General features: G+C 36.6%; 2 protein-coding genes and 1 long non-coding RNA gene across 5 annotated transcripts; 2 read left to right on the forward strand and 1 right to left on the reverse strand.

Moving 5' to 3' along the window:
- On the forward strand, positions 1 to 7,887 carry LOC112172031 (sterol 3-beta-glucosyltransferase UGT80A2). Of its 3 annotated transcripts, none has more exons than XM_040508819.1 (14): positions 2 to 589; positions 845 to 1,032; positions 2,331 to 2,570; positions 2,787 to 2,898; positions 3,384 to 3,554; positions 3,989 to 4,052; positions 4,178 to 4,235; positions 4,345 to 4,522; positions 5,019 to 5,149; positions 5,613 to 5,715; positions 5,803 to 5,879; positions 6,542 to 6,589; positions 6,686 to 6,835; positions 7,495 to 7,887. In XM_040508819.1, the coding sequence occupies exons 1-14, from the start codon at positions 154 to 156 to the stop codon at positions 7,660 to 7,662; spliced, it is 2,124 nt and encodes a 707-aa protein (XP_040364753.1). In that variant the 5' UTR covers positions 2 to 153; the 3' UTR covers positions 7,663 to 7,887. The 3 variants fall into 3 exon arrangements, with proteins under 3 accessions (XP_024164955.1, XP_040364753.1, XP_024164954.1); XM_024309186.2 differs by having other exon boundaries at positions 6 to 589; positions 836 to 1,032; XM_024309187.2 differs by lacking the exon at positions 7,495 to 7,887 and having other exon boundaries at positions 1 to 589; positions 836 to 1,032; positions 6,531 to 6,589; positions 6,686 to 6,827.
- Positions 7,888 to 8,032: 145 nt separating this feature from the next.
- On the forward strand, positions 8,033 to 10,181 carry LOC112172032 (protein LATE FLOWERING). Its single transcript, XM_024309188.2, has 2 exons — positions 8,033 to 9,310; positions 9,394 to 10,181. The coding sequence occupies exon 2, from the start codon at positions 9,396 to 9,398 to the stop codon at positions 10,017 to 10,019; it is 624 nt and encodes a 207-aa protein (XP_024164956.1). The 5' UTR covers positions 8,033 to 9,310; positions 9,394 to 9,395; the 3' UTR covers positions 10,020 to 10,181.
- An 8,571-nt stretch (positions 10,182 to 18,752) lies between these two features.
- Positions 18,753 to 24,257, reverse strand: LOC121050119. The gene is made up of 3 exons (XR_005802026.1): positions 22,631 to 24,257; positions 19,251 to 19,599; positions 18,753 to 19,157 (listed from the first exon to the last, which is right to left on the reverse strand). It is a non-coding gene; the product is annotated as an uncharacterized LOC121050119 (long non-coding RNA).
- Positions 24,258 to 25,463: the final 1,206 nt, after the last annotated feature.

A 25,463-nucleotide genomic window follows, 5' to 3' on the forward strand; every position in this document is an offset into this window, starting at 1 on the left:
GAAAAATTTCCCCGAAAAAAGGCTTTCAAAATTCAAACAATTCCTATGTTAAGAAGCAATGAATCAGATTGTCGGAAAATAAAGCGATAAAAACAGCGGGGCTGGGCGAAAATACACCTCACGCGAACAGTTGCGTTACGTGTCTGTTAGTGAATGAAGCACACCATCATCACTCATACCCCTCCATCGCCACCCACTTTTATCGAACGTGCCCGTCTCTTCCGGACAGAATCCAATTCTCTCTTTCTTTTTCTTCTCCGATTCTCTCTCTCCCTCTCCCTCTCCGATTCTCAATTTCGAATCTCACAGCGTTCTCAGAATCCAAGCCACGCTCTTCTTCTTCTTCTCGCTTCCGATCTGGATCAGGACCGGCCGCGCGGTCCGGAGTGTCATCCGGAACAGGCGGCGGTGATGGCGGACGATCGCCGGAGTAGTTCCGAGAGTTCTGTAGAAGTTGCGGGGAGAATTGAGCAGGAAATTGACGGCGGAAGTGGCGGGAAAAGATTAGAGTTGGAGAACGGAGAGGCTAGTGGCGGAGGCGGAGGCGTTACTGCTCCGGTGAATAACGGCGGCGGCAGTAGCTCTACAGGTTTGTGAATTATGCGTGCAATTGAGAGTTTGAGATTTTGTTAGAATTGGATGTAGAATTAGACGAGGGGTTGCGTATTTAGGAAGTAATTAAGTTTTACTCTTCCTCTTACTGGTTACTGTTGCATTTATTTGACTGGTTAAAAGTTTCTATTTTTGTTATATGCTCTGTTTTGAACTAGCAGGACTGTAATTCGGAGTTAGTTTCGGTAATGTGTTGAAATTGATGATACATATGAATTTTCAGGGAATTCAGGAAGTTCTGGCTTTAGCTTTTCGAAAACGAACGCATTGCCAGTGGAGATATCACCGACTCATGAAAGGCCAGAACCACATTCAGTTCCAGCAAAGCTGGAGAGATCAAAAACGGAGAGCACCAGACCTAATGTATTGTCCAAAGAGGCAGCAAAGATTTTTGACGACAAAACTTCAGTCCATCAGAAGGTATTATTCATTAAAGATGATCTCTTTGCTTCTTGCATCATTGTACCGTATATGCTTAAGCTTGTCCAAGTTGCTTAATATCTAGTGATAGCTTAACATAACTGGTGGCCTTTGCTCATGGAAATTTGGAGGTTTTTCTTAAGAATGATATGTTTGTCACCTCACAACTAGAAAAAAAGGAATGTATGATTAGTCATATTAAATTCTCACTCCACTGTCAAGAAACATAGGAGTTGCCATCAGATTATTACTTTTGTATGGCTGGTTCTGCAAAAGAAGCAGCCCATAAACCATGAAATAGGGAAAACATATACTTGAATTATTTTACCAAATTTAGGTATGCGGCTTTTAGAGTTAGAATAATATAGGCTAGCTATGAGTTCAAAGGAGTATAAACTAGAGAGGGGAAAGAAGACATAAGAACCCTATGTTATCTGTTCGAACGGTTTTGTTCAGTGAAGGCAAAGAGGATTGCAATGGATTTACATTGTTCCTTTTCAAGTTGCCAATTCTTAATCCTTACTAAACAAAAAGATAAAAGTGAATGTGAGTAGGGAGAAGAGACATTATGAATTTGTGGTTGAACCATAAGGCCAATGCTTATGGGAGGAGAAGTTTTATTATTGTTATTAACTCATATCCACAATATGATCATAATAGTCATTTTCTATAGAAGGAGAAGATGTATAGAAGAGACCATGGGTGACTATGCCCCTGCAAATATAACCTGAACCTTTAAAACTGTGTGTGACCCCTGCAGTATATCATTAGAGGGGATTAAAATGTGGCCTCTCTTAGCTAATGGCCAGAGAAGAATGAACAGATGGCCCATTGATTTTCTCTTGTTCATGTTATGGCCTGCTTTATGTAGATTTTAATTAATTTCAATTGCTTCATTATTTTTCTTTTCGTATGGAACTTTGCATGTTTTTATTGTTGTATACTATGATTAGACTTCTATTGTAGCACCAATAAGTCATTACAAAATGAATTTTAATTGTCTTTATAAATTAATTGCTTCCTTTTTAATAAGTTGCGATAGATTTTGTTCACATTTATCAACAGAAAAGGTAATCATATATAATGCATTTTCATATGGTCATTCTGATTCATACATAATCTTCTGTTTGACACCTGTTCTTGTGAAATTCTGGATCCACCTTTTTTATAGTGGCACCTAAACTTTAGGAGATTGTATAACATATTTTATTCAAATTTATACCAGTCCTAGATTTAATGAATAGTGTCTCGGACTCTGCTTATGTTTTCTCTTATAACTTAAAGTTTCAACTGTGCAGTTAAAGCTGTTAAATAGAATAGCCACTGTGAAAGATGACGGAACTGTAGAATTCGATGTTCCAGGGGATGTTGAATCTGAATCTTTTGGTGTTGGATCCACTGCTGGTTGTACCGATGTTGCTGATGAGCCTCTTGATGCAACAGAGCTCCAATGCATACCACCAATGCAAATTGTAATGCTTATTGTTGGAACGCGTGGAGATGTGCAGCCGTTTATTGCAATTGGCAAGCGTTTGCAGGTCAGAGGATTTATCTCATATTCATGAAGCATATATGTCTTCATCTTTTAATATAATTATTTAAAATCATGAAACTTTGTTAAAATGTTAGCTTTATTTAGTCTTATGAGCTTGTTAAATAGAATTTGAACATAGAAATTAGATTTTTACAATATAGCTATTTCAAAATGATTATGAGAGTTATTCAAATTTGTTTATGAGATCATTTTTGTGCAGGACTATGGCCATCGTGTAAGACTAGCTACTCATTCAAATTTTAAAGAGTTTGTCTTGACTGCTGGTTTGGAGTTCTACCCTTTAGGCGGTGATCCAAAAGTTCTTGCTGGCTGTATGTACCAAAGCAAATCATCTGTTTAATTACTTTGGATGATCTTGAGTGACTGATTTGTGTGGTGATCTTGAGTGACTGATTTGTTTGGTGATCTTGAGTGACCTTTGATGCCTTTACTTATAGACTGATTTGGCTCATCCTGCACATTAGTTCAAATATGTGAAGTTTCTTATAATTCTGGCAACAAGGGGTTTTGTATTTTTGTAAATTGTCTGATGTTACTCTGACTGATAAATTTTTACCACGGATGCTCTTTGGCTCATCCTGGCATCATTACAATATGTGAAGCTTCTTATATAAAGGTTCATTGAAAATGATTTAACTCTGGCTATAAGGGGTTTTGTATTTTAGTAAATCTTGTGCGTGTCTTGTGTATTGATTGTCTTGCTACTTGAAATATTTGTCAAAGCTGAATACTCCATCATTCATTTTCGTATAACTAATTACTTGTTTCTTTTTTTCTGTTCTGTTTCCTTGAGCAGATATGGTTAAAAATAAAGGCTTCTTGCCATCAGGGCCTTCGGAGATTCCCATTCAGCGTAACCAAATAAAGGAAATTATATATTCCTTACTTCCAGCTTGCAAAGAGCCTGATGTAGATTCTGGTATCCCCTTTAAAGCGGATGCAATTATTGCAAACCCCCCAGCATATGGTTAGCTTTCAACACCATCTATCTAATTTTAAGTAATACTAGATCTTTTTCAGGTTTTGAATTTCTTGGTGACTGAATTTTGGGTTGGAGGATGGGATACTGTGTGGTAAATGATTATCCAATAGACATATTATTTTGTTTCTTCCTCTAGCAGAGTTTGTAGGTTGTCTGCGCTATTAACTTCCAAGATACTTGTGCATTTTTATTTTTTATTTTTTGATTCTGGACGACAATTTTTCCCCACCTCCCCTGATGTCAGTGAGATTTGAACCCATGACATCCACAGTGTTAGTTAGGCTAGCTAACCAACAGGCCATGGCTCACCGACATATTATTGTTAATTACATTCAGTTGTATTTTATAAACAGAACTTTTACATGCACTTGCTTTGATTTGTCTATATTTTGCCACTAACCTGATGAATACATTTTCAGGGCATACTCATGTGGCGGAGGCACTGAAAATACCTCTTCATATATTTTTTACAATGCCATGGACGTAAGTCTTGTCTGGGTAATGTAATCTGTCTGAATTGTAATCTTTCTTGCATGTTGCTCAATGTTCTGTATTGGTTTTCACTGTTCTGAATCTGCATTGTGTATGTTTGACCTTTTCCTTACCAGGCCAACAAGTGAATTTCCACATCCCTTGTCCCGCGTTAAACAACAAACTGGATATAGAGTGAGTCCTTTGAATTTTAACCTTTCCTTATTTTGGAGTTTTGATAATTTAATTCATTTTACAATTCCAGATTTTTTTCCTCACTTTTTTGGACTATGCAAATTTTCAGCTATCGTATCAAATTGTTGACTCCTTAATATGGCTTGGAATACGGGACATGATTAATGATGTTCGGAAGAAAAAATTGAGATTACGACCTGTCACATATTTAAGCGGTTCACAAGGCTCTGAGTCTGATGTCCCACATGGATACATATGGAGTCCTCATCTTGTTCCGAAACCAAAAGGTACTTCACCTTGCGCTTCTAATTTTAATCATTTGGAATTCCTTGGGTGATGAAGGCATGATGTTTTGAGAAACTTGCTAGGTTTTAAACAATGCTTGGCTGAGTGGCAGTCATTTGAACATGCTATCTAGGCTAGTATGGTGCACACGTTCATCTACAGCATATATCCTTCGTTTAATTAAAAAGAAAAACTTATTTAAACAATCCTTTAAAAGACGCATAGATTATAGGTGCTTGTTTTCAGATAGATATATCCATCTCCAAAGAGTAATTGATTAAAAATGTTTCTTTTTAGATTGATATTTACATTTGATCTCCTCAGTTTCCATCATAACGTTTCTTGTTGTCAGAAATGAAAAGAATGGATTACGAAACCTTTTATCATTTTTTTTCCCATTGTTGTCTGCATGGAACATTCTTTCTTAAGTAAGCATGATGCTTAACAGGTATGCCAATATCTGTTGGTGTTTTCTACTAAATAACACTTGATTTGCAGATTGGGGACCTAAGGTTGATGTGGTGGGATTTTGCTTCCTTGATCTTGCATCAAATTATGAACCTCCACAACCACTAGTGGAATGGCTTAAAGCTGGTGACAAGCCTATATACATTGGGTTTGGTAGCCTTGTAAGTTCATTTTCTCTTACTTTGTTCCCTACTCTAATTTCAAAAGTATAAACAAAATTTAGAGCATATCAAGTCTAAACTTGGTACGTGGAGATAAACTGTTCTCCCCTTTTTAATCAATTGGACTCTACAGTTGCAATGAAATGAACTTGTTCTACAAAAAGATTGAGAAATGGTTTGTGGAAAACAACTTGCACTCAGCTGCAAATGCATGGATGTGTGTACAGACACAGTCTACACAGACCTACATTCCTCTACCCAGTGCAAATAATTAAATTCTGATTATGTGTCTGTTTTTCCATTATCTTTGGGCTTTAACAATCTCCAAAGTCAGCTTTTCATGGTTTGAGAATTTTGGTTTTCTTGATAATTGGATTGAATTGCCCACATTTCTGAATTGAAATTTGGTTTCAGAATTTTGGCTTTAACACTTTTAAATCTGCTGATCATTCTTAAATATTAGCCTGTTCAAGAGCCAGAGAAAATGACCCAAATAATCGTCGATGCATTAGAAAAGACAGGACAGAGAGGCATCATTAACAAAGGCTGGGGTGGCCTTGGCAACTGTAAGTTTTTACCATTTCTATTTTATTTCTATGCTAGTTGACCTTTGGAATGTACTGATTGATTTCGCGTGATATTGTTCTTCTCAGTGGCTGAACCAAAGGAATCCATATACTTATTGGACAACTGCCCTCATGACTGGCTGTTTCTACAATGCAAGGCAGTGGTAAGACTATCCTCATTTTTTTTTTTCTTTTAGCTATCTATTATTCATAGCATCTGGATAATAAATTTATTTAAGATTCGATTTACCTGTTACTTTACTTCTCTTTATAAAGAAATTGACTGTTGGATTCTTCTGAAGTTCATTTTTTATCAGTCTTTTGTGATAGCTAATTGAGTCCAGTAATCTTCAATTTCATTAATGGAAAAACTAGCATTTTTCCACACATGCTCTGCATATGCAAGGTATTAATTTTTTTTTCTTCAGAAAATAAAAAAGAAAAAAGTTGGTTAATCTTCTAGGGTCAATTCTGTCAAAATTTTAGATTTTGGCTAACAAAGCCTCTTCTCTTAATAATAGTATAGATAAGGAGCTACATACAGCTAACTTTAATTTGATATGACTACTTGTACTAATGGAGATCATGTTCATAAGGCTATAAACATCGATCATGAGGCAGATGACAAAATCTATCTTTTAAAGTTACTAGTGCTTGAAACAAACAGCAAAGTAATATGTTAGCATTTCATACTGGGTACGTGGATCTGAAAGGACTAGGATAGTGGCTACGCCTCACTTAAAATCTCATGACATTCAACTCTTTGTTTTTCAAAATTTGAAAAAAAGATCTTGGACAATTCTTATGTTTTTTAGTTTCTCTTCAGGTGCATCATGGAGGTGCTGGAACAACGGCTGCTGGTCTAAAAGCTGCAGTAATTGTCTCATATCCCCCTCTTATGTTTGAGTTCTTTCAAGTTCTGACTAATGATTTAGTTTATCCCTAAATGTACATTTTTTTTGTACGTCAGTGTCCGACAACAATTGTTCCTTTCTTTGGAGACCAACCCTTCTGGGGAGAGCGAGTACATGCCAGGGGAGTAGGCCCTGCACCCATTGCAGTTGATGAGTTCTCACTTCCCAAATTGGTTGATGCTATAAATTACATGCTTGATCCCAAGGTAATTTGATTTTTGAGAAACCTGATTTTGTTAATCAAATGCATGCTTTATAAAGGTGTGCGAAAAGCGACTTGTATCAGCTATAGTGAGCGGCAATATTTGATTTATACCTAGAATTGATTGCTAAAATAGCACCCAATCCAGCTGTTTTTAGATATACTATAAGGTTGAAAAGAAAGGAAATAAAGGAAGTGTTGATCTTCAATAATGTGAAATGGAAACTCCCATACATGCTATGAATGTGGTGATGGAGTTATAGCAGAGAAATAATAGGGTATAGGAGAGAGTGGGTGAGTGATAGTAGTGGATACTTACCAGAAACCTGCGGATGAGTAGTATTAACGCACATAAAGAGTGTCAGCATGAACTGTTCTCCTTTTTCTTTCTTTTTTTGAATAAACTGTTCTCTTATATAGTAGTATAGATTATAGATTAACTTGTAGGTTGATCATCTTGCTTTTCCCCTCTGCTTTATAACATGCCAAATTAAGAACTACAGAATTTCAGGATATCAGGAAGTTCCTTCTTTTCTTTTCCCCACCCACCCCCCCCCCCCTTTTTTTTGTTTTTGGTAAATGGAAAACTTAATTAGGCAGTAAGAATTGTTCGGGAAATAGTATGAAGGTATGAAATGAACTTACCTAAAAAAATTATTCCAGGTGAAGGAGCGTGCTATTGAACTTGCCAAGGATATGGAGAATGAGGATGGTGTGACAGGAGCAGTCATGGCCTTCTTTAAGCATCTTCCTCGCAAAAAGCCCGAGTCTGAGCCAGAAACAGAGTCATCGAGCCTTTGCTCTATAAGTAGATGTTTTGGTTGTTCCTGAATCGTTATATATGCCGTTCTGTCCATTTATTTTGTCTCCCACAGTAGCATGAAGAGAATTCCTTGCTGTGCCTCCAAAGAGAGGAGTGATCCTTGTTGATTATTAGTCTTGTTGATAGTTCTCATTCCTCCTGGAAAATATGTAATTATTCACAAATTATTCACAACATATTTGTTCACAATCAACATTCATTCAGAGAAAGTCATGATTTGTGTTGCAACTTTACTCCAACGATTAGATGATCCATATTCTTAAGAGCTGTTTCTAGTTTAGAGCTTGTAAATCCAACTGTAAATTTTTGTGAATGGATTCAGGAAACCTTGTCTTCCTATCAAAAATGATGTCACTTCTTGGCTCTCATTCGGCTCAAGTCTAACTATAGAATGTGTCTGGTCGATGATGTTATCTGTGCTGTCTTTTAGGCTCAATTATTTTTCCTTTTCTGTTCAGACTCACAGTTTTGTTCTTTCACGGCTTCCATTTTTGATCATCACTAGCAGATGAGTACAGAGAGAATGGCATGGATATCTGACAACTCATAGCTGTTTCGAGCCGCTGAATGAGCGCCACGTGTAACTAGAGACATGCAGAGAGGTAGGTTTTGGATTCTCCTATGGGGGCAATTGACACTGTGACGTGATGGTTCAGTGCATGCAAAAAACAATTCAAAAGAAAATTGGTTTAAAAATGAAGAGGATTGGCGGTGCAGGGTAGAGAAGATGAGACTAGTGGCCGTTAGCCCCATCCCCATCCATACAGAAGCAGAGGATTAATGCACACATTGCATCAGAGAGAGGGAGAAAAAGCCATTTGCAGTTTGCAGTTTGCAATTTGCAAATTATTTTGCATGCAGAAAAAGATGGAAGAAAAATATATACATATATATTGGGGCAACCAAAGCAGCAGAGATCAGAGTGTGAGTTCCAGGCTAGGCCAAGTGGGGGACTGGCTTTACTCTTTACTCTTTAGCTTTTAAGTCACCCAATCCTTCCAGATTGGCCATTGCACAGATATCACATATCTAAAGCTAAGCTCTACTCTGACACTCTGACTTCCATTGATTACCCTTCTCCTTAATTTAGGTCATTTTTTCTCAAACTGTCAAACTAGTGAATTACCAAGAAACAGTTGTGGCAGACCTGGTTAGACCAAGAGTTAAATGGGTAATTAATAAAGTCATAGATATTAAATATGGGACCTAACTCTCCTGCAAAAGGAAGCCAAAGTGCTTATGAAAACGCTTAAATTTTTCTGATAAAAGCAGAGAGATAATAACTAGTTGGGAAGTGAATGCCATCCAATCCCATGAAGCTTTTGCTTCAAGAGTGATTGGTGGGAACGAAGGGATGATTAATTGGATTGGGAAGTGGAACCTCCCCCCTCTCTCTCCTCTCTCTCACTTATCTCATCTGTTCCCAAGCCCATACACTCCCTCTGTGTCAAGCACTCTATTTAATAATTATACTGATCAGAAGACTCTCCACATTTTCCAACTAGTCCTTCAGAACTTGGCTTCCGAACTCTCTTTTCTGATCACTTGAAAAGCCAAAGCTCCAAACCCAGTGCTACATTTGCATCATTTTGTTTCTTCTTCCCTCTGTCAACCAGAACTGTTCAAACTCACACCACTTTTTCTCTCTTTTTGAAGGTACCCTCTAACTTCCTCTCTCAAATTATAAAACTTTATTTGGTTTTCTCATTTGGGATTTTTGTTATTTTGCTTTGTTGCAGATATGGAAGGTGAGGAGAAAGTAGTCACAACACAAAATGGTAATGATCAAGCAAGCAATAAAGAAGAAGATGCAGCATCAAGACTATTTCCTTGTCTCTTCTGTTCAAGGAAGTTCTACAGCTCTCAAGCCTTGGGAGGCCACCAAAACGCTCACAAAAAGGAAAGAACAGCTGCAAGAAAAGCCAAACGTGCCTCTGATCACTATGCATCAGTCACTTTTCCTTCTCATATTTCACCACCCCCAATGGTTTTTGCTCCAAATCATCACTTGGGCCTCTTGCACCCTTCAATGTTCATGACTGCTCATGCTTCCAACCTCAGATACTACCCCAATCACCAATATTCGGACCGTTTCGGGTCAAATGGTGCGCCCAAGTTTGAGAATTTAGTGTACTATGGTGGGAATACCTGTTCCAGCTATGTTAACAATGGTTACAATAGTAACAGTGAGGAAGATGAGAAGAGCTTCTTAAATTGGCAGAGAAGCCCAAGATGCTATGGTTTCAGCGGAGAGTCTTCTCAACAACATTCATCAATGATAACTAACAATCACAATAGTCTTGGGATTAATAGTGATCATAAGGGTCATGAAGAGCAAAAGCTTGACCTTTCTCTCCGTTTGTAGAGAAGTTTGATGGGATTAGTTGCATTTTTTTGGTCTGAATAATAATCAAGCATCTCTAGCTTTAGTTGGTCACTTTTCAGTATGTACTCGCCCAAGGGCCATTTTCATGGGTTTTGCCTTCGGCCATTACTTAGGAGATTTGTTCAGTAGTAAGTCCAGATATTGAACTACCTATATACTGTTCCTTTTGGCTATAAGAATTACTATTACCTTTTCCAGAATTCTTCTTTTGTTCACTTGCAAATACTTGTGAGAAGATATTTATTGAAGATATTGAATTAAAAGTCAGTTAAAAAAAAAAAAAGAGAGAGAGGAATTGTCAATAACGCTAATCATAAACAATAGTATTGCTCCCACTAGTTTGATTGTGAAAGATGTAACTATGTATTGCTACATAACTAATCATAGACAATACCATTTCTTCATAGTGGAGCAATACATAGTTACATGTTTCACCTAATTAGGTGTTACTATGTCAATTTTCCTTCTCATATTCCACCACCACCAATGGTTTTTGCTCCAAATTATCACTTGGGCTTCTTGCACCCTTCAATGTTCATGACTGCTCGTGCTTCCAACCTCAGATACTTCCCCAATCACCAATGTTCGGACCGTTTTGGGTCAATGCTCCACTAATCATAGACAGCACTATTTCTTCATAGTGGAGCAATACACAGTTACATGTTTCACAACCTAACTAGGTGGAGCAAAAATCCCAAATTGTATATTTGATTGCATCTCAATTATATCAACTTGTTACCATCACCACGAGTTTTAAATTATCAATTTATCCTGACAGTAATAAAATCATGGTCTAAAAGTATCAATGAAGAGTAAAAAGAATACATTAGTCGGTACCAAAAATTACATTTGCCATGAAAAATATAGCTCTCATCCTTTAAAGACTACAACTGTAATAGAAACATTTGTCGACAAATGATCGCTCCAAGATGATGATCTCATGGCTGGCTAATGACAACAAACCAAATTAGATGGTTTCTCAATTTTTATGACTTAATGATCGAATTAGTTCTTTTTAATGAGCATATACGATCGAAGCCATGATTAAGCCAAGAAAGCATGAGCAGGTGATACTCGCCACATAGAACTCAGGGCCCCGATCCATTTGTCGTAGTTTAACACAAAAAATCAAAACTCGATTATAGCTATTCCACATTCCTTATTTTCTTCCTTAGCTGGAATGAAGGAAAACGTTCTTTTCCTCTTAGGGAATGCGCGACCACTTGGACTGTAAGTTATGAGATTCCCAAACTGATTTTTCATGATAACCTTTGGAAGCTATTCTTGAAACACCAACACGCTCGGAAAGTTCAAATGCGTATCATCCACTGCTCGGGCCTCAAATCCAGATCAATCAACATAGAACGAGGATGTTGGATTGGCAGAGAAAAGTGGCGGTGGAAGAGGAGAAACCATAGGCACCGTTGTTGACGAACCAGGGGTTGAGTTAACCCTTTGAGTATGTTGCATAGAAGAACATGGATCCCTAGTTGATATCGAACTCGAACTACCAGACCTAGTTGTCATATGTTGGGCGACCCTAGACGAGCCGAAGAAGGGTGCTCCATGGTCTAATACTAGGAACAATATCCCTACCCCCTCCATGAGATTCATATAGTTACATTACTACTAGTAATAGCTTTCTTGTTCGTATACCAAGTAGCTAGATTTAGATCGTCTTTCATTTCAAGGCATAACTTGTATCCTCTTATCCATTCTCATTCGATCACAACGGGAAAGCAAATAAAAATGGAAAAGCTCACATTAGGTTTAGGGATAATCAAGCTAGAATTGATGACTTCCATCACGTCAAGGTTGACACTCCCGCCAAATTAGATCCTTTACCTTGCCTCCCATTGGAAAGAGAACTAACTAATCTTAAGCCAAACGGTCGAGAAACCCAACACGATTAATCTTGAACAACTAAACAACTTTTCACACTATTATGGATACGAAATAACGGGAAAAGTAAGATTCAATTGTCAACTGTTCCTATCGGAAGTTTGATTGACTACGGACTCAAGCCATAACAAATGGTTTCAGAAAATCATACGATTTTTCCTATCTAAATTCTAAATAAAATAGGTTTTACATGAAAAAGATTTAGCTCAGCACGTTCCGTTTGATTCGAGTAGGAGAAGAGCTTGAACCAAGTCAAAATGATATGGATCAACACTTTCCTCTCGCACCAAAGATCTTATGATTTCCAAAGAAACTGGAGTTACATCTCTTTTCCAGATCCATTCAAGAGTTTCACCTTCTCGTAGCTAAATGAGACACTCGATCACCTCCATGACTCCATTCATTGTGCAAGTTTAAAATGCCAAAAACGCCACACCAAGCTTGATACATCAAGATCAATGGCACCATAACCACAAGACACTTAAGGAGCACGTTAAATCGATCCACCATGAGCACCGACCTTAGAGTCGCTCCAATACTCCTCCCAGGCCACCTTGTTAGATTTCCAAACAGTTCGATATCGTAAGCCACAACCACTACTGCCTTGGTGTTGTCAAAGCACCAAGGGCCACTGTGCATGCAGAACATTGTTGCATACCTCCGCCGCATCAAAGCAAGCTACATATCATTCCAGAAATTTAAGTATACAACTCAAAAGTCTTATAACATGAGTTTTCGGTAAATGTTGTTCTTTCTGATAGGTTTAATTAGTTTCCCCCTTTGTATCTTTTTTTTTTTTTTTTTTAGGATTAAATTTTGTTTAATCCCTATACTCTGCGGAAAATTCTACAATGTGTTAACGTATGACATGCATACAATTGCCTTAAAAGTGATAAAATGAGTCCTCAAAGCAGTAACATGCGTTCTTAAAGTAGTAAATTTTCTTAGTTACCACATGAGTCCTCAAAATAGTAATATTAATCCTCAAAGTGGTAACATAAGTCCTTAAAGTGGTAAATTTCTTTGGTTTACCATATGAATCCTGAAAATAGTAATATTAGTCCTCAAAGTGATAACATGAGTCTTTAGAGTGTTAAAAATAGTTGATGTATGAGAAATGTTAACATACCATAGCTTTACCCGTACTCTGCCTCCAAAATCGTTTCAGTCCCTGACATTTCAATTTAATCTATAAAGTCCCTGACCTCACAATTTCCATCCAATTAGTCCACTCTGTTAGGGTTCCGTCAAAATCTACCGTTAAGTTACTGACGAGGCCATCCATTTCACGCCACCTCAGTTATTTGCATGCCACATCATTTAAAAATTGTCCAATATACCCTCTTGTAGTTTCCTCCCTTCTTCTTCACACCCAAAATCTGAAGCATAAGAGAATCACCACCACTACCACCATAACCACCACCGAGCTCTCTCTCCGAGCCCAACTACTACCACTAACCTCAATTCTCTTCTCCTTTCCTCCTCTGCTCACCAAAACCCAGATCCAACAGTGTTATCCCTTCTTCTGTGTTCTAAATTTTTAGATCAGTCACACATCTTCAACACCACCACATCCAATCTAACCCTGCAAGCAGCATAATCAAATTTTCAATCAAAATCCAAAATCCACCGTCACTACCACCATAACCACCATCGAGCTATCCACCACCAAAACCACCCTATCACCACCCCGGAACTTCAAAAACATCAATTAAGCACCAAAATCAAAACATCACTCCCACCAAAATTCAAGAGTTTGTCTTCATTGAGTGCTCATACCCATACCAAATCGAATACCGTACTCGAACCCGTACCAAACCAGTCGCCAGGCTGCAGACCCGACGCTTACAGACTACCACGACGTCTTCTCCTCCTGTCATTTCTCGATCCAGACCACCAGCACTCTAACCACTGACGTTTGACCCAGATTCCACCGGCGGCCTCCGTATTGTCCAATGACTCAGGAACCAGACTCACATGCCAGTACGCAGGACCCAGATTTGATCTGGACACCCAGATTGCCCAATCTGCTCCGTTGGTCAATCAGCCATTCACCGGCCTTTTTCTCCGTCGGTCTTCATCTTTTCACTAATTTCACCAGGCCATGACTCACCTCCCATGTCTTGCTCTCTTGCCCTTCGAATCAGAATTTTACCATCTGAGCATATACCATCTAGAAGGTCACCATCTGGACTCTGCACCATCAACAAACAAGGAGCACAATTCCATAATAGAGATAGAGACAAAGCAAGAATAGAGGAAGTGAAGAGGCTCGAACCATCTCTTGGTTCCTTCACTGGGTTATTCTCGATTTTGGGCTCATGGAGTGGCTTTGCTTTGTATTCAGAAACAGAGGTTTCTTCTTCAGTTTTGAGGTCGGATTTGATGAGAGGAAGAAGAAGAGCTAGGTGATGAGGCCGGTGTTTGGGTAAAGGAACAAGAGAAAGAAGAGACTGCAGCAAGAACCAAAAAGAGAAGAATTGAAAAAATTAAAAGGGGAAGCTAGGGTTATTCTCGATATTTCAACATCCACAACGCTTATGGCGCTGAGTTGGCGCTAACTTTAATGCCACGTTAGCTTACAAATGGAGCAATTGGACGGAATGTACCGATCAGACTAAAATTGTAACGTTAGGGACTTTTCAGATTAAATGAAAATGTCAGGGACTGAAACAATTTTGGAGGCAGAGTACATGGACTAAAAAAAATTTAATCCTTTATTTTTAAAATAAATGCTGATGCGGCTGTCCTCAAGTCATGATTGATAAAATTGTTGAATACAATACGGGGAAACATAGAGCCTAAACCTCAAATTACAATAAACGTCGAGAGAATATCCTGAATAATACCAGATTACCAGGAGTCCCCACTATGAATACATGCACTAACTAACAAAGAGTATCATATCGACAACTTCATTTGCTTTACAAAGACGGTAGCAAATCAGAAAGATAAAGCATGCAATGTCATAAAATCAATAAAATAGCCTTCTTTTTTATGAAGTAGATTTCTTCTACAGAGGTTCAACTAAAAAAAAAAAAAATCTCATAGTCTCAAAGAATAATAATCAATTCTTCTAGAATAGTGTTTGATTTATTAGCTTAAATGAGCACATCTGTTGATTCTTCCACCCTTTTCTCCCAAAATACACGTTAAAAATCAATGCCGTATTGGATTGACCTAGCTAATTGTACAAAGCCAACGTAGTTTTCCATTGCTTGCTGCTTCTTCGCCTATATATAATGATCATCTATTACGGCTTATATACGAAACTAAGCGACATACATCAATCTCTCATCGAAAGAGCTAGCTAGAAATTAAGATCGAGATGACCATCTCATTCTCTCTGATTCGCATTCTGGTGATCATGCTCAGAGGCGGCCCTTGGGGTGTGCATGTGGTGCAGGTGCACAAGGCCTCTGATTTTCTAAGGCCTCCTAATTTCGTAATGCCTTTATGTAAATATATATAAATTAAAAATGTAAAAGTACATGATGAACCATTGTAGTTATTTGATTTGACATGATATGTCTTGGGTTTGAGTCCCTTGGGCCTTTCTATTTTTATGTTTTTTCTTTGATCTTCTTCTCTGTTCTTTTGTTTTGTCTTTCTTCGTTCCATGTTTCTTCTAGTAAGGTCTCTCTATTTTTATTTATTTTTCCTTTTCTGTTATCTTCATCTCGTTTTTTTTATTTGTTTTCCTTTTTCATTTTCCGTCTTTGTTTTGTTATGTTTTTTATCGCTCCACTCTTTTCTTGTTTTATTTATACTAAATATTCTTTTTAGTTCTTCAACTGAGATCTTGTTTTATTTATACTAATTAATAAAGCTTCACTTAAATTTTCGCACTAGGCCTCTTAATTTTCAGGACCGGCCCTGATCATGCTCATGATATTCAGTGCTTCCTTCTTGTCCATGCAATCAGTCCACGCAGGTTTGTTATCATTAAGAATCGTATATGTATAGATAGGGTTGTTTTAGTGAGGGATTTTTTTTTTTTTTTGTCATTTTAAGCCTTTAAGGTATCAATTATTAGATCAACTTTTCAATCACATATCAACATCTCCACCGTTCAATTTTTAAATCTCCATGAATAGATCACTTCTACAAATTTTCAGACAAATTGATAATCGTTAAGACATTCTTAATTATGATTTACAATTATAAACATGAACGATATTGGCTCATCCATTAATGAAATCTAGTTCAATATCTTAACGGTCATCAATTTGGCATCTCCACCGTTCAGTTTTTAGGTCTCTATGAGTAGATCATTTCTGCAAATTTTTAGCCAAATTGATAATCGTTAAGGTACCTAACTAGATCAAATCAATGGATGAACCAAATTTATCCAACCTGAACCATTCATGTTCATAATACTAAATTATGATTATGAATACCTAAATAATCATCAATTTGGCTGAAAATTTACATAATTAATCAACTTATATAGACCCAAAAACTGAACAATGGAGATGTCGATATGTAACCGAAAAGTTTGTCTAATAAGTGATCCCTTAAAATGACTAGAAAAAAGGGGATCCCTCACTATATCTGGGAGAGGCTCTAATGAGGACTTTCTGATCAATAGTTGTGAGACACACTTTTTCATTACATTTCGGCAAATCAACTGTTAGATGTTTAGGTATGCATGAGTATATCACTTTTGAAAATTTTCTTCTAAATTGCTAATCGTTAAGATACCGAACTATATCAAATCAATAGACGAACTAAATCTGTCAAACCTGAACCTTTCATGTTCATAAATGATAAACCACGATTATGAATGAATGATCTACTCATGATTATCTAAACATCTACTAGTTGATTTGTCGAAATATGATCGAAAAGCGGGTTTCACGACTATTGATTAAAAAGTCTGCATGAAGTCCTCATTTTAATAGTCCTCATTACAACCTCAACTGACCCTAAACCCTATCCAGAGTGAGGCTTCACTCTGAAATTAAAGTTCACATTTAGAGTTTAGGGTCACTTTTCGGTCGCATATCCATATCTCAACCGTTCAGTTTTTAGGTATTAATATTTAGATCATCTCTGCAAATTGATGATCATTAAGGCATTGATAACTGCCTTAAAGCTAGTATGGTTCATGTTGGACAGATTCAGTTCGTCCATTGGTTTAAGCGAGTTAAATACCTTAACGATCATCAATTTGGCTGAAAATTTATAGAGATGATCTATACATTAGTACCTAACAACTGAACCATCGAGATGTGGATATGCGATCGAAAAGTGACCATAAACTCTAAATGCGCACTTTAATTTCAAAGCGAAGCCTCATTATGGATAAAATTTGTGCATACACACACACAGAGCCCTTCTAGTGAGGGATCCCTTTTTTTTGTATTTTCTAGGAATAGGGCATTAGACTAACTTTTCGATCATATTTTAACATCTTAACCGTTCAGGTTTTAGGTCCAAATATGTAGATCACTACTGCAAATTTTCAGCCAAATTGATTATCGTTAAGGCATTCAAAACGGCGACTTAAGATTATAAGTATAAACGGTTCAAGTTTGACAGATTTGGTTCGTTCATTGATTTATTCTAATTTAATGCCTTAATGATCAACGATTTGGCTGAAAATTTACAGAAATGATCTACACATTAGGACTTAAAAATTGAACGGTTGAGATGCCGAAATATGATTGAAAAGTTGGTCTAATGCCCTATATATATATATATATATATATATATAGTGCTATTCACACACCCGTTTTATTTTTCTATTACTTTAATTCAATTTTTTTTTTTAAATTATCTTAACTACCCTCTCTTGTAATTTTGTTTTTTTTTCTTTCTATTTGGTAAATCAATCATGAATCAAACATCATTATACAATAAATCAATCTTTTTACCTATAAATGAAGGAAAAATAATACGTTTATTAAGTGGAATGACCTGTATTATTAGATAAAGAATATAATTACCTTCATCCAATTGAATCCAAATTGCAAAGTTTATCCTCATACTTCGCAAAGCACCAAACTCAATGCTTGTTTGTTTATGATTCTTAATCCAGGTGCATCATCCTCAAATTAATAATATATATATATATATATATATATGTATATATCATGGATTACTTTTCACGATTCATATATGAGTTTATTGATTGAATGCAGATCCAACACCAAGAAAACTAGCTAGCAAACTAAGTCCACCACTTCCTCCGGAGTCAGACCAACGCATATCACCAATCGCTGCTGAAGAGCCTGAAGCCATATCACCAGTGGTGGCATAGCTAGAAATTGTATATATCACTGGCAATGGCGGATCCAGAATTGAAACTTTGGGTGGGCTTGGATTTCTTAAACAAACAATATATATATATATATATATATAAATATATATATATATATATATATTATGAATGTTATGCAATATATAGTGGTTCAATAACTATGCAAAAGAAAAAGCAAGAAAAATAATCTCCAAAACTCCAGACGTGTAACTGTGATAAAGGCATGGTTATTTACTATGGAATATAATCATATATTATACAGCATGACAGAAAATGTACGTAAATTCTCGGTTTCCCCATTAGTCGGAGGATTCTGTACTGATAAAAGCTTATGTGACTTGGCATTGGGAGCCAGTTTCTCACAGAAGTTTGTAGCAAACTAAGAAAGACCGATATCCCTAGTAATTATGGTCAAAGTCATAAATCTATTGAAACAAAAAAAAAAACAAAGACAAGCATATCAGCCTTATTCTTGTGAAAATGATTTCTGGAAGCATAATAGTAGTACAATATCCTACAGTCAACACTTTCATTAAATTGTGCAATAAGTTCAGCATTAGATAGATACCAAAAACTGCAACACGAATCTTTCTCTTCAACTAAGCTTGTGTATTCAGTTTCACCATTTCTTAGAAACACGCTTCTTTTCCAGATTACCAAATCAATTTGAACTAAATTCTTGAAGAGAACTATGTATTCACTAATTGAATCAAATCCTAGCTCTAGCTCAAGAGAAGCTTAAGCCTTTAGCCCTTTACTGCCACAGATTTAGTGAAAACTTGAAGAACTTTCAGTCGAGAGAGAGAGAGAGAGAGAGAGAGAGAGAGAGAGAGAGAGCTACCATGGTTGTGGATAGCACAGTAGCAACTATCCCCCCTTTAACCGCAATCAGATCAATAGAATTTGAACCTTCATTCTTCAATCCACGAAATCTTCAATCCACTACAAGTCTACAACATACGAAATTGAATTTCACATCAATCCTTAACCCTATAAAATTGCCCCAAATTGGATTTGATTCATTTAAACAAAATTGAACTTACATTGAATTCATTGCCCCAAATTGAAGAGGGAGAGTAAGAGAAGTAGATACGACTTGATCTCTGAGAGAAGTGGAGAAGGGCAGAGCCGCAGAAGGCGAGAGGAGGAGGAAGGGAGATGATTCTCCATATTAGAATAGGCCGTAGTCAAGTTCGGGACTCGGGACTCGGGACTCGGGAGTACTTCGGGTGGGCTACTGGGCTTCAATATGGACTATACCAAATTAACAAAAAAAAAAGTATACATCTAATTTTTTTTTAAGCCCAAATATCTCGGACGGGCTTGAGCCTGCCTCACCCTCTACCGGGATCTGCCAGTGATCACTGGGATTCAAACTTATAGCTTCATAACCTACAACAATATATAACATGAAAAGATTAAAAAATGAGGCAAAAGTGCTAATAAAGGCTTTAGATGCAATAATGGATGAAAAATATAGCATCTCTTTACTGTAATATAAACTTTTTTCTATTTTATACAAGTCATTGATCCGTTACATATATAAAAGAAAGTATTTATTGAGTAAACTTAATGGCTTTTCATATATGATATATACATGTACGTATACATATATCCTCATTGATCCATGACATACATAAAAGAGAGTATACAAGTTATGCCTTGGAATGAAAGACAATCCTGAATCCGCTTTGACTACGAACAAGGAAGCTATAAGTAATGCAACTATGAATCTCATGGAGAGTTCGATCCTGGCTCAAACTTATTGGCTTTTCATATATACATGTATGTATACATATATCCTCATCGATCCATTACATACATAAAAGAGAGTATTATGTATCTATATCTCTTTATGTTTGAAATAAATAAAACTACTATAGTACATCCTTATCGATTCATTCATTTGTTTGATAAAATTAAATAACTACATGAAAAAATTTAAATCTAGGAATGAAGGCATATGCAATGAGCAGAATTTCTTCATGCATTTGCCAGAATTAACAGTTGATGTAGTTTAATTAGATTCCCCCCAAAAATTGAAACTGTTCCAATGAGGAATGAGATTGGTAGTTTGTCACTCAAGCTAATTGAGCACAATTTTAGTTGTCCTTTTTAAAATAAAATTAAAACTGTAGAAGTATGGGTATTATTCAGTTACTATCCAAAAGAAGAAAACTTAGGTGGCATTCGGTAACGTTTTCAAGTCTTCTTTTTCATTTTATAAAATGAAAATGGCTTGAAAATGCGTTCGTTTGTCTGTTTTCAAAAATGCAGAAAATAATTTTTGAAAATATTTTTTTATTTTACTTGTAAAACAGGAAAATGACAAATAGACGTTTTCACATTTTCATTCTCATATTTTAGAAAACACGGAGATATATTTTCCAAAACAAAGAAAAAAAAGAACGTGCTCTCTTCTTCCATATTCTCACGTCGCTATCTTCTTCTCAGGTCTCTCTCTCATCTCTAGTTGCCATCTTCTCTCGTTTTTGAAATTGTTTTCGGAATAAGTGGCCGGACACATTTTCGGATCTCAAAAATCCAATCTTATTTTCTCGTTTTTATTTTCAAAATCGATTTTTGAAAAATCATTTTTAAAAACGTTACCGGACAAGCCCTTAGTATCTTTTGCGCTTGGGGCAATTATTCATAATGTTGTGGTCTAGCTTGGTAGTGCATGTCCTTCAATTCCTCTGATAGAATCTGTCATGCATACCCTATTTTAGAGGAATTCATAGTGCCCCAAAGGATAACGTAAATAAAATAATGACATATAAGAAATTGGACATGTAGAATTGATTAGAGAAGGTGAAATTTTTTGTTGAAATTGTTCGTTTGAGAGTTTCCCTGTATTCCGTATCAATACCTTATTTTATCTCCCTATAAATATGTTTATTTGTGTACACGTCCACCTTTGTTGGGTAAGTCAAGTTTCACCCGGGTCATGCCATCTCACTGTCTCAGGCTCTTTGGCCTAAATGACCTATATTCCCTGGGTAGTTAGAGCCCTCTCTTTCACACGAAAGGGAGATGTAATGTTCCTTTGAGGCTAACATAGTTTTAATAAAACGTCATAAGAAGACACTGGGTTTTGAGTTCACACTTTTTCTCTTTGTAATGTTCTGGAGTTAGTACTTGAAGTCATATGATATTGTAAATAGTTGAAGATGTGGAATTACTTAGTAATGGCTCTTTCGGTCAAGACCTAAAAAATTAATGAGGTATTATGTGTAACTTTTGTCTCATTTGTACAAATGACATTTTTGCTATAGAAAATAATTGATTTGAAGCTAGTACTGTACTTGGAATCTCGAACTGGAACTCACGTTAGGGTGTTAAGTTTTTTTACTTTGTTGGCTGCTAGTATTAATTTTTTGAAACTAATTTACCTTCATCAACTTTTTCTTTTCTTTTTATTATTACTTTATCTTCTTACTTTACAGCGACTATGCTATGTTCTAAACCTCTAAGGAAAGAATATGACAAATGAAAGATGATACATATATGTTAGCCTACCCTAAGTTCATATCCTGGATCCACCCTTGCTTGGATGTTCTTTGTATCGCGCATGGAACCTTCATGGTGTTAACTCTTGGAACTAAGCTTTGCAGGTAGGTTTTCAAGTACTGCATTGTTGGAAATAACATTAATTTAGAATTATGTTGAGAGTTATGGTGAAATAATGGCAGAATTATGATGAGAATAATGGTGAGAGTTAGTGCTTCATAAGTTATGGGAGTTAGGAAGGTTTAAGGTTATTGTAGAGGCCTAGCTAATACTTATGTTCGTTGTAATTGTGATATTTATGGCATTGTCTAGTGTAGGCCTATATAAGTAGGCTAGTCTAGTTGAGTAAGGTCTAGAGGAGTATTTTGTAGAAGTATCGTAAGAGTGAGTTCATTTATCAAGTATTTTGAGAGTCTCCTGTGTAGCTTTCTCTAGGAGCTCTGTACATGTCTTTGGACCGTACATCTCCCATATTGTGTGTCATTCATGCATCATATCTCCCTAGCCCAAGTTTAGTTTTTATATTTACGTTTCCGTTGTTATCCAACAAAGTGGTATCAGAGTTGAAGGCTCGATCTTATGGTGTGTTGGCATTGGTTGTTGCGGTTATTGTTGCAAGGTGGTGGAAGAAATCTATGGTGTATGAAGTATTGCTGATGTGCAAAAAAATTGAAGAAAGAAAGAAATATTGAAGAAGAGAAGATTGCAAAGAAGAAAATAAAGGGAGTCAGAATGAGGAAGAAAAAAAAGAAGAAAGGGATGCATAGAACAAAAAAAAAAACAGGGAGAGAGAGATGAGCAAAGAAAGAAAAAAAGAAGGGAGTAAAAAATATGGAGAAGAAAGAAGTATTTCCTCATTTAATAGATTTGTGCCCAACATTTCCACATCTATAACATTGAATTTGAGACTTACCAAACCTGAAATTTCCTTGTTGGTGTGAATTGCTCCATCTTCCATTTCCTCTTGAAGAGTTTGGATTTTGATCTCTTCCTTTATTTTAGCTGGACTTGTAGCCACCTCTTCCAATTCTTCCTCCTCTGCCACCTCTTGCTTCTCATCATACTTCGAGCCATATTGAGAATTGTTCTATTTTTTCTCTCCACTACGCCATTTTGTTGAGGAGAGTATGGCACCGTTAGGAAGCTGCGAATTCCATTGTCATCACAAAATTTTTAGAATTCATTTGAAGTGAATTCCCCTCCTCGATCAGATCTCAACACCTTAATCTTGCAGCCACTCATATTTTCAACAACAGCCTTGAATTTTTTGAATGCACCAAACACCTCTGATTTCTCCTTTAAAAAATACACCTAAGTTTTTCTGCTAAAATCATCAATAAATAGCAGAAAATAATTATTCTTACCAAAAGAACTTGGTTTGATTGGGCCGCAGACATCAGCATGAACAAGCTCCAGTGGCTCTTTTGCTCTTGTAGTTGCCTCCTTAGGAAAATTTTTTCTTGAATGCTTTCCAAGAAGACACCCTTCACATAAGTGATTTGGAGAATGAATTGTTGGCAAGCCTTTCACCATTTTTTTCTTCCGCAACATAGACAAATCTTCAAAATTCACGTGCCCAAATCTCTAGTGCCAAATCCAAGAAGATTCTTTGGCGGAACCCTTTAGACGCTTTGCCAATTCAGTTTGCAGCTTCAGCAAGAACATTCTATTCTTCGTCATTGGAACTTTGGCAATTAGCTTATTCCTCTGATTTCTAATTGAAAGACAAAAGTCTTTCAACAAAATGGTATATCTTTTCTCCAGGTGAAGATGGCACAATGGTGTCAAGTTGAAAAGGCTTCCTAAAGGCATAGTGGCACAATTGTGCAAAGAAGTTGACAAGACTCCCTAAATGCACAATGGTGCAATGAAGATTGGGTGAAAGTCCTAAAGAAAAGTACTCCCAGCTGGTGGCCAAAGTCAATGAAGACGAAGACAAGTCAGAGTTCATGTAAGCTTCAAGAGGCATGAAGGCCTTAAAGTATTGGTGAGGAATGAAATGAACTCACACGGAAAGGAGAAAAGAAAGTTCTCTAAGTAATGAGGGAGGAAAAGCTCTCAAGACCCAAAGTAACTAAAGAAGTGTCATTGAAAAATTCCGCCAAGGGAATTAAGGTGCTTGCATTGAATGAAGAAGCAGATGGGCAATGGACTGAGAGACCATAGTGAGGCGATATCAAAGAGGAAAATAAGCAAGTTAAAGAAGAAGAGGCAATGGAGCAAGAATCATGATGAAGAACTTGAAGTTAGAGTAATTCTAAATTAAGGGAGGATGTTGGAGATAACATTAATTTAGAATTATGTTGGGAGTTATGGTGAAAATAATGGTTGAATTATGATGAGAATAATGGTGAGAGTTAGTGCTTCATAGGTTATGGGAGTTAGGAAGGTTTAAGGTTATTGTAATGTTCTAATACTTATGTCTGTTGTAATTGTCATACTTGTGGTTTTGGATGTTCAAACATCAAAACTTGATTCTCATACATGAGTAAAGTTATGGTATGTTACTTTTCACACGTGTCCTATTTCATGTAATATTTATCACTTTGATAACTCATGAAAAAAGTCATCGTTTAAGTAAATAAAGTTTTCTTTAGAGTAAAGTAGGTTCTCATTTGAGTAATTAAGTCTTAAAAAATGATAATTGTATGTACGTCATATGTTGGTATATTGTAGAATTTCTCTTCATATATACTGACCAATTTTCAATGTGGTTAAAAAATAAAACATCTCGATCTAGATCATGCCTTCACCTCTCCGATATCACCACTTCCATAGCATCGTTCAATTTCAACTCGGGATCAAAAAGCCATGATCAATAGCTAATGTACTGCAGCCTCCAGCAACGAGTGAATTCATTTAGCGCTCTGTAGCTTTCGGGAACCTAAACCTTTCCACAGCTACTAGTAAACTGGAAAGTTGCTCAACCGATAGATTTTACTAACAGAAGCGTTACAATCAAACGAGAGAAATCCTAATTAATTAAAAAGCCATTTCAGCTACACTTAAATCTTCATAGACACCGTATATAAAGAAGATCGAATACTACAGAACTAAACTTTTTCCAGGGTGGAAATTTAACAAGTACCACAAGACCTACTTGGCAAAGAAAGAAGTAACGTGGGATTTGTTATATGTTGGGTGCAAATAAAGCTAGATATACCACACAGATAGCTACGATCTATCACTCTCATAAATGGATAACACAACCATGTCCATGTGGGTACGTCGTGATCCATCAATAATGTCCTTGGATATATAATTTCTCCAACTGGCCGGAGGGTCAAATTTAAAGGACATAGACACATAGTACACACATCTGGTACTCTACCCTCTTTAATTTCTTGGCCTCCAAAGCCCCAATCAGGAAATAATAGTTGTCATTGTATATGGCCTTTTCCATATACCATGTGGAATCATTTAGTAGTTCTGATATTCCAGTCATTGTTTATGCTTGAGAACAATGAGAGCTGATCGAGGTCTTGAGGTTGAGGGTGGTCGAGTACCTTAACTTAAATTTAGATAGCTAGGCTAGCTAGCGATGTGAATTATGGGGAGAGAGGGAGGGAGACAGAGATGGGGTTTGGATTGGTGGCAGTTTTGGCTTGCTTCTGAGAATTAATTAATTATTTCCATTTCCAGGTGTCGACGCGCAATAATGCAGGAGAGGACGATAAAGTAAGACAAGAATGGAAATGAGTTTTCCCTGAGATAAAAAAGAATATGCAAGAAGGGAAAATAATAGT

The sequence above is a fragment of the Rosa chinensis genome, chromosome 6, assembly GCF_002994745.2.
Source record: "Rosa chinensis cultivar Old Blush chromosome 6, RchiOBHm-V2, whole genome shotgun sequence".
In the NCBI taxonomy this organism is placed as follows: Eukaryota; Viridiplantae; Streptophyta; class Magnoliopsida; order Rosales; family Rosaceae; genus Rosa; species Rosa chinensis.

Excerpts from the sequence above, each read along its gene's own strand:
- LOC112172032 (XM_024309188.2), top strand. The coding sequence starts at position 9,396 with ATGGAAGGTGAGGAGAAAGTAGTCACAACACAAAATGGTAATGATCAA.
- LOC112172031 (XM_024309186.2), top strand. The coding sequence starts at position 154 with ATGAAGCACACCATCATCACTCATACCCCTCCATCGCCACCCACTTTT. Across the intron at positions 2,899-3,383 it reads TCCAAAAGTTCTTGCTGGCT|ATATGGTTAAAAATAAAGGC; the intron begins GTATGTACCAAA and ends TTCCTTGAGCAG. Across the intron at positions 4,523-5,018 it reads TCTTGTTCCGAAACCAAAAG|ATTGGGGACCTAAGGTTGAT; the intron begins GTACTTCACCTT and ends CTTGATTTGCAG.